Source organism: Carcharodon carcharias, chromosome 2 (genome assembly GCF_017639515.1).
Source record: "Carcharodon carcharias isolate sCarCar2 chromosome 2, sCarCar2.pri, whole genome shotgun sequence".
NCBI lineage: Eukaryota > Metazoa > Chordata > Chondrichthyes > Lamniformes > Lamnidae > Carcharodon > Carcharodon carcharias.
This window is the reverse complement of record NC_054468.1, coordinates 193125983-193138298: the sequence shown is the minus strand read 5'-3', so window position 1 is coordinate 193138298 and position 12316 is coordinate 193125983. Positions and strand designations below refer to the sequence as shown.

General features: G+C 43.2%; 1 protein-coding gene across 11 annotated transcripts in view; it reads right to left on the bottom strand.

Moving 5' to 3' along the window:
• Positions 1-12316, bottom strand: part of mark1 (MAP/microtubule affinity-regulating kinase 1) — a 203446-nt gene that overhangs the window by 47512 nt on the left and 143618 nt on the right. For all 11 annotated transcript variants that reach the window (XM_041215932.1, XM_041215967.1, XM_041215941.1 and 8 more), the window contains 2 exons: positions 11998-12046; positions 1356-1421 (listed from right to left, as the gene is read on the bottom strand). In XM_041215932.1, the coding sequence (XP_041071866.1) occupies positions 1356-1421; positions 11998-12046 (115 nt within the window). The remainder of the gene's footprint in view (positions 1-1355; positions 1422-11997; positions 12047-12316) is intronic.

The following is a 12316-nucleotide window of genomic DNA, read 5'->3' as shown; positions in this document are numbered from 1 at the left end:
GGTCTGGCGGCATCGGCGGAGAAGAAAAGAGTTGACGTTTCGAGTCCTCATGACCCTTCGACAGAACTTGAGTTCGAGTCCAAGAAAGAGTTGAAATATAAGCTGGTTTAAGGTGTGTGTGTGGGGGAGAGATAGAGAGACAGAGAGGTGGAGGGGGGGGTGGTGGTTGTAGGGACAAACAAGCAGACACACACCTTAAACCAGCTTATATTTCAACTCTTTCTTGGACTCGAACTCAAGTTCTGTCGAAGGGTCATGAGGACTCGAAACGTCAACTCTTTTCTTCTCCGCCGATGCTGCCAGACAAAGCTGAATGGATAATGGTTATAATGAATTCTATGATGATTGAGAGCTTCACAGCTAGAGTAGAATGTGACAGACTTATTTTTAAGGTGGACAAAGATTGAAAAAAAAACGTGACCAGTTTGATGCATCCAGTCCAACATATTACTGCATTCCAGTGTTGTTTTCCTGTTGTATTTTTAGAGGAAATTAGATGCACTAGATGCTGTACTAGCACTAGAAGCTCTATTGTCATACAATTTAACAAGATGCTACCCTATAATTTTCTGGGACAGAGTTTAAATGGAAATGGCTGGAACAATGTAGAGAATTATAGACATAAAAATTATGAATTTCTTTATTCAATAGGAAAAACTATATATACACGCACTGGTCAATATTAATATTTAGAATTTTAAGATAACTTGTTATAACCCATCTTTTAGTTATCGTATGGTGTGGATTATGATTCCAGATAAATGACACCACTTTCAACTCTTAGCTCAACAGAAAATGCAAGGCAGAAAAAGGGACCCCAAACATGTCTAAACATTAAAAGGAGCTAACCTGCTCAAGGAACAATGGTAGTGGTTAAAAAACAATAGTCTAATGTTAATGTTCTTCATTTCCTTTTCAAAATAGAACAACAAAATAAATTGTTTAACTACCAATTTAGCTAGCTCATCATTTTATGACACAGAGCAAAAACTATTGGTTCTCATCCTCTAAAGAATTGCCTTATTTTAATTGCCCAATTCCCTGGTAGCAAACTGCACACTTGACTGCCCGAAATGGCTGTCCTTGCACCAGGTTACATAGGAACTTGGGATTGGCAGGAAGGGGTGGAGATAGCATGCTTAAAAACCTATTTTTTAAAAAAGGGAAAAGGCTGTGAAGATAAATACCTTAATGCTGAAAAACAAATATTTGTATTTTAAAATATCAAACCCAAATTACTTTAAGAGAGGTCAATCCTGCAACTGTCAGCACTACAGTTATTTCAGTGAGTCTTCCATCTCCAGTGACCACATATTGTGCATCAGTAATTAGTAACGATCAAAACCTCAACTTACCTCCACTTGCATACTCCATAATTAAATATAGCGTTTTCTCAGTTTCAATTACTTCAAATAACTTAACTAGGAGAAAGAAGAGGGAAAAGATTAATCATAAATATTATTCAAACAGTTTAACAAACACTGTTAGGGCTGCAGTAGTCTGGTCACTGTTTGCATCAACATCACAATTCTTTCAAAAAGGACAAGTTTAAAACAAAAATACAATCGAGGCAATTTTCTTCATATTTCCATACATTTTTATAACAAAAATCCTTCTATAATCAAGTTGTGATTCCATTCAGGTAATAAATCACCTAAAAGTTTGAATTGTGCTTTAGAATCTTATTCTGAATACATCCTTAGCCCCCATTTGATCAATTCAATGCAACATTGCGCCAATAAGGCAAAGAGTTGGTGGCTTGCTCTCCATGACACACTGACTCAAATTATTACAACTGAAATTTCAGTGGTCTGGGTGTCACTATAAATTTCATTCTTGAAAGTAAATGTGCTTCATTATTTAACTGCGGGCCCACGAGATCATGTTTACACAATGCATCAGTTGTAGCTGCAGAGTTCCCTAAAACCTTCTGGTACTAGAGCATTTGTTTCCTTTCTTGGAATGTGGGCATCGCCAACAAGGCCAGCATTTATTGCCCATCCTTAATTGCCCTCGAGTGGCCTGCTAAGCCATTTCATGGGGCAGTTAAGAGTCGACCACATTAATGTGGGTCTGGAGATATCTGTAGGCCAGAGGATGGCAGATTTCCTTCCCTAAAGGACATTAGTCAACCAGATGAGATTTTATGACAATTGATGATAGTTTCATGGGCACCATTATTGAGACTAGCTTTATATTCCACATTTTATTAACTGAATTTAAATTCCACCACCTGCCATGGTGGGATTTGGACCCATTTACCCTGGGCATTACGCTGGGCCTCTGGATTACTTGTCCAGTGACATTACCACTACGCCACCGTCTCTCACTAGCTATTAAATACTATTTTGAAAGCATCTCCTCCTCTCCTGATGGTGCCAATTTTGTCAACAGATTTGTGACCACAATTTCATGGGTGCCAGCAATCCTCAAGTAGCTCACCAACTGACTATCCTATTGGGTCCGGCAGGCTAGTTTATCTCAATTAAGGCTGACACCCTGTATCCAATCGCACTTGCAAATTTTCCTTTGAACGGGTGAAATTAGTTTTAATTAGTCTTAAAAAGTAACTTGGTTCATCAATGTCATGTTGTTTCAAACAACATCATGGCCAGGAGCTTATCAACAGTGTCCGCTTTCTCTCTTTTTGCCTCTTCTTAAGCGACTGAAATGAAAATTCTAAGTGGCAGCAGCATGCATGCAAGACACGTGCAATTTAGCAGCAGGGGAAGCTTTTTATTGCTGAAACCCGCCATCAACCAACAATGTTGCATCCAAGGGCGGCCTATTAAAGAGCCTCCTGTTCAAACAGGAGGCTGTGCATCACTGCCAGGATGTCTCAATTAACGAGGCTGCCCATACATGTTGGGGAAATGAGTGAGTGCTGAAGCAGGACAGCCCCACGGTTCAGCGATACCCCTCCACGTTCTCCTCCGGGATGTCCGGAAAAGGCAGGAGGTGCTCTTTCCTGATGATGGCGTAAGGAGGCTCTTCCACCGGACCAAGGCAGCCTGGATGGAGATTGCAGAGGTGGTGAGCAACCTTGGGGTTACCTGTCAAACCTAGGTCCAGTGCAGGAAACGGCTCAGTGACCTACTTTGATCCACATGGGTAAGTGCCAGTGTCACATCTCCAAAGGAACCTCTTGTGTGGTAATCAATAATGTATGTGTGCAAGCGGGCAGCTATGCCAGAAGAGAGAATGGTTGATAGTGCCACATGGTAATTGAGGCCAAAGCATCTGGAAGTTTGCCTTTTGTGTGCACTTGAATGCAACATCTAACTGACAGGCCAGTGTGTGATGGGGATGCAAGCAGACAAGGGTGTTAGGTGCGAGTTGACATGTCACTAACTCTACACTTTATCATGCAGAACAAGAAGACCCATAATTCCCACAAGAGGTGCACAGGACGAGGAGTTCGCTACCCAAGGCTCCTCACAGCCCACTGAGGCGGTGGCAATGGAGATCGCTGGCAAGGAGGGAGTGTGACAGGTGGCAGATAGTGTGGCTTGTCTGGCCAGGAGTAAGAGAGAAGAGGCAACCATCTTGTTGGTGGTATATAGGCACATAGGATGGATGCAATGAAATGTAAAGCACTCAAATTTTGATGGTTCTTCATGTGATTCTTTTTGTTCTCGACTACAGATCATCATCCATCAAAGGGTCAGGCTGCAACCAAAGCAGGAATCAGAAGGCTTCACCTCTGGGGATGAAGCACCAGTGTACCAGAGGATGCATCCAAACTACCTCCACCAGCAGTGGATCCATGGGGGGTTTGCACATAGACTCGGCAGCACAATCTGGTGAGCACACATGTCCCAGCAGCTGAGGGAGGATATGGCAGCCGGGTCCCCAGATGATCGGAAGACTTCTGGGGATCAGGTCCCCCCTGTGCTGAGCCCCACGACAATGACAGGCCTCTGGTTGTGACCAGGAGAAACCTGGCTAGGGGAAAATATGATGGACATGCGCACCATGAATTCTTCCAATTCAACTGCTATGAAGAGCCAGGTCAAGCATTTGATCCATTTGTACTCGGACCTGCACACCATCACTCTAGCCATGGGCTCAATGCAGTAGTAGCCAGGTGAGAGGAGAATGAGGCATCTGGCCTCCCTACAGGAGCCCTTTCCCCTCAGGAAGACAGAGTGGCTCCAACGCACACACAGATGGAAGAGGAGCATGTGTCACCTACCCTGGGGCTTTCGTCTCTGAACAGCCAAAGGTTCAGCAGCAACTCCTCATTCCCTTCTCTAGCAACCCCAATCCCAGGCAGTGAGGCAGAGAGGGATGCCCCTGCATCAGTGCAGGAGATTCCCAGAGGGCTGGAGCCCTTAAGGCCCCATGCCACCAGAAGATAGCCAACACAGTCATCTAAGGCTGAAACAGGAATTTTTTTTTTAAACTGAAAACCAGGTGAGCCATTTTGGCTGGAAACAGAGACCTTTTTTCACTGAAGAGTGTCTTTTTCTCTGATATTCCAGAGGAAACTATTTTTGCAGGTCGAGGAGGATGATGACACCAAGGTCGGGAAGGAGGATACCAGGACCAGCGCTTAGGTCAAGGAGGAGGATGCTGAGGTCAAGAAGGAAATCAAGGAGGAGGTTGCCAGGGACAGCACCGAGGATGAGGAGGGGTCGCCAGGGAGGAGAGTGTATCTGATGTCAGCAACATCAAATTCACAAAACGTCTGCAGGCAGACAGCCATTAGAATGCAAGTGCCACACAGCTGAACCATTGGTATTTGAAAGACAATCTGCATTGCTTCTCAACACCAAACCATACTCCTGACTGCTGATTGCCTGTCTCAATCGATGCCAATGATGCATGCTCTCTTATTTGTTTCGCCCCCGGCAGACCCTCCCCAACTTCATGGCGGGGGGGGGGGGGGGGGGGGGAGGAGTGCAGCCGAATCAACAATGGGCACCGTGCACAGCCACCATGAAATCCTGAATGCGGTCACCATGTCCGTGACAACCATTAGGCAGCAACTGGCGAGCATTTTCTAAGGAGAGGAAAACGGTGTTTACTTTTGCTCAGAGCCTGGGATGGAGTGGTGAAGGAGGGGGGGTGGAGGGCGGTGATGTTGGAGTGTTGGCCCTAGAGCAGTTATTTGAAGTTGCCCTTTGCTGAGTCGAGCTCCCAATAAAATGAGTAAATAAATGAGTAAAACTTGGTAGCTATGTGTGGTGTGATTTATTCCAAGAGGAGCAGTAAGCAGTCCGAAGTTGGCAATAATCACGGATCACCCTGAGATCCCACACCATCTTGGAACCAGGGGCACTCAGGGACGGCTTCAGTGCAGTGCAACCAGGTGGGAGCGTAGCAATGGGAGGGGAGATAAAAGCACCTCTAATGCCATTCACACTATTCAATGAGAGGAGGGTTGCTCTATTACTTGACTACATATGCCTGCCTGTTCCCAATATCCCACAAGACCTTGTCTCAATTAACAATGGGAATGGGTCCAGCGCCACTTTCCATTTGCAGATGAAGGTTGTAAGCCTCTGACACACTACGTGTAGTGTTGCGTCTTGCAGTTCACAGGAACCAAGCGTCCCTATATCAGAAGACACCGTGAGACTGCTGGAAGATCCCCTCTTGACCCAGTTGTTAACAGCTCAATTGTCCAATAAGCTCAAGACCAAATGTGCCAGCAACACAAAAGGGGTAATCAGATTGTAATAATCATCACAAATCACATATAAGAACAGACTGTCAATTCAGTTAGCAGTGTACGAGATGGCTGGATGGACATGGAGGGATATCAAAGGGTGAGTCAATTGAATGGGAGAGTGGGATTAGACTGTGTGTAGTATCAAAGGGTGAGGCAGAGAGTGGAAATAGACTGGGAGGGACATTAGACCATTTGGGGGCAGGTGAGGGGGAAGGAGGGATTACATTGGGTGGATGTTAAAAGCTTTGGGGGTGAACAAGAGACAGGAAATTGAGCCAGGTTGGCAACTTTAGGACAGGGAAAGTAACACTTAAGTGCTCAGGTTCAGCAGGCATTCAAAGGTGTTGCTGATTCCCAATGCCCAAAGCAATCACCATCGGCAATTGCAAGTGATCATAGAAACATAGAAAATCGGAGCAGGAATAGGTCATTCATCCCTTCAAGCCTACTGCGCCATTTATTATGATCATGACTGATTCTCTATCTCAATGCCATACTCCTGCTCTCTCCCCATACCCCTTGACGCCTTTAGAGTTCAGAAATCCATCTATTTCTTTCTTAAATATATTCAGCCACTTAGCCTTCACAGCCTTCTGTGGTAGAAATTCCGCAGGTTCACCACCCTCTGAATGAAGAAGTTTCTCCTCATTTCAGTCCTAAATGGTCTACCCCGTATCCTGAGACTGTGACCCCTTGTTCCAGATCCCCTAGCCAGAGGAAACATCATCCCTGCATCCAGTCTGTCGACCCCTGTCAGAGTTTTATATGTTTCAATGAGATCCCTTCTCATTCTTTTTTATTTACTCGTTCACAGGATGTGGGCTTCGTTGGCAGGGCCAGCATTTATTGCCCATCCCTAGCTGCCCTTGAGAAGGTGGTGGTGAGCTGCCTTCTTGAACCACTGCTTTCCATGTGGTGCAGGTACACCCACAGTGCTGTTTGAAAAGGAGTTCCAGAATTTTGGCCCAGCGACAATGATGGAATGGCAATATGTTTCCAAATCAGGATGGTGGGTGACTTGGAGGGGAACTTCCAGATGGTGGTGTTCCCCTCTATCTGCTGCCCTTGTCCTTTTAGGTGGTAGTGGTCAGCAAAAATCAGCAAACTTGGAAATATTATATATTATACAATATTATATTGAAAATATTATAACTTGGAAACATTGAGTTCAACAACTTCAGACCATGAACTTTCTCCTCCATCCCCACCCCTCTTTTTTCATCCCCCTTTTTTCCATATTCATTTAAAAAAAAAATTCAAAATTTTTATTAATTTTTCCCCCAATTATTTCATTATTACTATTTTAAAAATTTATTTCCATTTTCATTCATTGTTTTATCCCCAGCTTTTAGCCTATTATCGATGTTTCTTCCCCCACCCCACCCCCACTAGGGCTATCTGCCACTTTCCAGAGCGCTCAACTTAGTCCAGCCATTATCATATTTTGCTTTCTTAATGTCACAATTAGCACCTCCTTTAGCCAGTACAACCACCATTAACAACTCCTTTTGTTTATGACATCTTTTGCCATCTTTCCTTTGCCTCCACCTATTGCTGGCTTCATCAGTTCCACTCCCCTTAATCATATATATTTCACCACATCTCTACCTCCCTTTAGATCTCAAGAAAAGTCATATAGACTCAAAGTGTTATCTCTGTCTCTCTCCCCACAGATGCTGTCAGACCTGCTGAGTTTTTCCAGCATTTTTTGTTTTCGTTTCAGATTTCTAGCATCTACAGTATTTTGCCTTTATTTTGGAAATATTATGTTTGATTCCCTCATCCAAATCATTGATATATATTGTGAATAGCTGGGGCCCAAGCACTGATCCCTGTGTTACCCCAGTTGTCACTGCCTGCCAGTCCATAAAAGACCCATTTATCCCCACTCTGTTTCCTGTCTGCTAACCAATTCTCAATCCATGCCAATATATTGCACCCAATTCCATGTGCTTTAATTTTACACACTAAGCTCTTATGTGGGATTTTATTAAAAGCTTTCTGAAAATCTAAATACACCACTTCCACTGGTTCTCCCTTATCTATTCTGCTAGTTACATCCTCAAGAATCTCCAGTAGGTTTGTCAAATATGATTTCTCTTTCATAAGTTAATGTTGACTTTGTCTAATCCCGTTAATATTTTCTAAGTGTCCCGTCATCACACCCCTTATAATAGACTCTTGCATTTTCCCTACTATTGATGTTAGGCTAACTGGTCTGTAATTTGCTGTTTTCTCTCTCCCTCCTTTTTAAAAAAATAGTGAGGTTACATCTGCCACCCTCCAATCTGCCGGGACTGTTCCAGAACCTACAGAATTTTGGAAGATGACAACCAACGCATCCATTATTTCCATCGCCACCTCCTTTAGTACCCTGGAATGTAGATCATTGGGCTCTGGGGATTTATCACTTTTCAGTCCCATTAATTTCTGCAGCACTATTGTTTTAGTAATACTAATTTCCTTCAAGTTCCCTTCTCACTAGACCCTTGGTTCCCTAGCATTTCTGGGAAATTATTTGCGTTTTCCTCTTTGAAGGCAGAACTAAAGTAGTTGTTTAATTGCTCTGCCATTTCCTTGTTCTCTATTATAAATTCTCCTGCTTCGGACTATAAGGGACCTACATTTGTCTTCACTAATCTTTTTCTTTTTACATACTTATAAAAGCTTTTACAACCCGCTTTTACGTTCCTTTTCAAGTTTACTCCCATATTCTATTTCCCCCTCTTAATCAATATCTTGGTTCTCCTTTGCTGAATTCCAAACTGCTCTCAATCCCCAGGCTTGCTGCTTTTTCTAGGAACTTATATGGCTCCTCTTTGGATCTAATCCTATCCTTAATTTCTTTCATTAGCCACAATTGGGCTGCTTTTTCTGTTGTATTTTTGCACCAGAAAGGAGTGTATAACTGTTGCAATGCATATATTAGTTCCTTAAATATTAGCCATTGCCCATCCACCTTTTAATGAAGTTCCCCAATCTAGCTTAGCCAACTCATACCTTCATAGTTTCCTTGTTTAGATTTAGGGCCCGAGTTGCAGATCTGACTACTTCAATTTCCTATCCAATGAAGAATTCTATCATGTTATGGTCACTGTTCCCTAAAGGACCCCGCACAACAAAATGATTAATTAACCCCTTCTCATTGCACAATACCAAATCTATAATAGCCTGTTCCCTAGTTGGTTCCTCAACACACTGGTCTAAAAAAAATCTCGTACACACTCCAGGAATTCATCCACCACATTATTATTGCTGATTTGGTTTGCCCAGTCTATTTGTAGACTGGAAGTCACCCATGGTTACTGTAGTACCCTTGTTGCATGCATCTCTCCTTTCCTGTTTAATACCGCTCCCTGCCTTATCACTACTGTTTGAGGCCTATAGACAACTCCCACTAATGTTTTCTGCCCCTTGTTGCTTCTTAGCTCCACCCAAACTAATTCTACATCTAGGTCAGCCACATTTGCAGTTGATACACTAGGTATTGAATACCTCCCCCCCCACCACCCGACCTGTGTATCTCTCTCGCCTATACTCTTCCCCACTTCCATACCCCAGCTCACCCAAAAGTGTGCAGGCCCAGGCAGATCTATCAATTCACCACAAGGGTAGCCACAGTGTTTGAAAGGGCATTCTTTAACGTAAGAACAAAAAAGAACACAAAAAATAAAAGCTGGAGTAGACCACAAATCCCATTGAGCCTGTTCCATCATGCCTACCCGCTCCAAATATCCTTCAACTTCCTGAGACCAAAAATCTGCCTATCTCAGCCTTAAATATCTTCAACAATAGAACAACCACAGTCCTCAGGGGTAAAGAATTCCAAAGATTCACAACATGTTTTACACTCCCTGACTAGTGGAAACAATCTGTCAGCATCGACCCCATCAAGCCTCTTCAAAGCTCTGTACGTTTCAAGAAGATTACCTCTCAATATAGGCGGAGGTTTCGCCTTGCTCAATGTCCAGGTTACTATGGCTGACTGGAAGCAAAAGTGGCAGGTGTGTGAGCGACATCAGTCAGCAGGCACAGTGTATTGGCACCGTGCCACTTCATTCTGCAGACCTGACTGATGAAACCCCTTCAAGACCCGTTCAGTGAGGCAGAAGAGAGGTTTGATGATGACCATGGCAGAGTTAGGGCCTTAATGGAGCAAACTATTGGTCTTCTGGGGATGTGGCTCTTTTCAGAGGCAGCACACAGGGAGGTGATGGGGGGGCAATGGAAGGTGATGTATATGACAAGAAATGACAGACCAGGACAATGACATGGAAGTAGCTCACAGAGGAGAAACAGGGCACAAAGACCAAGTGTCAGGGGCAGGATGGGTATGGGATTGAATGGATTTCAAGATTGATTAATGGGATAGGTGGACATGAAACTGCGTGGTACTGAAACATTTAAATACTTTAGCAAGGAAGGGAATGGGCTTGTGAATTTTTGGAATTCTCTATCCTAGAGGGTTGCGGAGACTCAATATTCAAGACAAAGATGGATAGATTTCTAAATATCAGAGAGATCAAGGGATATGGGGATTGTGCGGGCAAATGTCATTGAAGTAGAAGATCAGCTATGATCTGGTTGAATGGCGGAGCGGGCTTGAGGGGCTTCTATTTCCTATGCCCTATGTTCCGATGACGCTTGGAGATCGGGCTGTACACAGTGAGGACGGAAGGATTAACGGTGGATTTTTTGAGGGGTTGAAATGACAGCAGCGTGTGGGAGACAGAACCTAATCAGATTCTTTCTTGGCTATCAGACAAGAGGGCTTATGATAAAGTTTATGAAACCCTCTTCCAATTTCTGCAATGATTTAATTCCCAGAATTTTATTTCAACATATTTATTAGCGGCTTAACCTCTCAATACTGGAATCCAGAAAGAGTAGATGCAGTACTCTGTATAATACTACGTGCAGTAATTTATCAAACAGGAGTTTATTCTGATATAAGATAAATTGCGGTGTTACGAGAAGTAGAGCGTTTGGTGCAATGATAGCCGCTTGACTTTTGTAATGACACCATGCGTGAGCCGGGCTGGTAAGGAATGAACTGTGATTGACAGGACCTATGGACAGCGCCTATCCAGATATATATATGCGCAGCAGTGTAGGTTACCCGTGCGGCTTTATGACCCAGAGCCCGGATACTTGCAGGCGAGAAGAGCAGTACCCATTGTAAAGCTGGCTTTAGCCAGGCAATTCGGAACTTCTGCCGAGACGATCAGCTTGCTCTGTTTGAGAGACTCAGTCTCATCCGAATGAACCTGCCGTTAGCTAAAATTACCAAGAATCTCAGCTCCCAGTTAAACGCGAATTTAAACAGTCCTGTACAAATGTGAATCATGCGAAGCGGGAGAGAATACTGCTGTGATCATTTGAGTGACGCCATCTTTGGTCCTGGCCGCTACCGGCCAATTCTCCAGCTTATATTTCACCCCTCTCCTATTTTTACTTAGTTCTGTTGAAGGGTCATGAGGGCTCGAAACGTCAACTTTGTTCTTCTCCGCCGATGCTGCCAGACCTGCTGAGTTTTTCCAGGTATTTGTTTTTTTGCGGCCAATTCTCTCGCTCGCAGTGACGGAAAGGAGCTCTACAATTGACTGCGCATGCCCGGCGTTGACAGCAAACGCACCTTCCATTATAACGGAGGCTTACCCTCTGCATGCAGACTTTGGCTAGAGAGGGGTTAAGAGGATAACATTCAACTGCTCCTGATCACTATTCAGGGACAACCCCCCCCCCACCCACCCCGGTAAAGATGCATTTTAGAATTCGTGAAGGACAAAATGCCTCAGGTAAAAGCAAAATACTGGAAATCTGAAATGAAAACAGAAAATACAGGAAAAACTCAGCAGGTCTGACTGCATCTGCGGAGAGATGCCTCATTTGTTTTGCCCCTCACTGCCCCATGCTCACGAATGAAGAATTACCATTGCCCACAGAACTATTTCCCAACCTAAGGCACTTAGGAGAGTTAAAAATTGGCAAAAGAATAAAAATGTTAAAAGCTAAAGGGAAAATTAAGTGCAGCATTGACAGCATAACACTTTTTACACAATAAACGATTGGCTACTGCAAGTTGGAAAGAGATTTTTTTTTGAAAAAATATACTTTATTCATAAAACATCTTCAACAACATTCCAAACCATTTTAAAATCAGCATTACAAAAGTACAATCAGGTTCAACTTTTACAAGTTGGAAAGAGATGAACCAGACAAGTTCATGAAAGAGAAGTAAAATATATTGTAAAATAATGGCGATGTCAAGTTAATTTGTATTGAATACATATTTTATTAGGGCTAAAATACAATCTTACCAATATTGGGATGATTCAAAATCTTCATAATCCTTACTTCTCGAAACAGCTGTTAAAGTTAAAAATATGAAGTGTTAGAAATATATTGTCGTTTTTAAAACCCACACACTGGTCTTCGTTTTAACATGCTACTGATTGGATTGGTTTTGGGATCACTGTTAAAATTAATGTAGAACAAGATGTTTCAGTGCATTAATACACAACTTTTACACCTATAGGAATTTGGTTAGAATTCAGCCCAAGGATGAAAGTTTTCTCATTCTTCTATATGGAAGGGCACCTACTAATGCCACTTTCAAATTGAAGTGCAGCAGTTTCA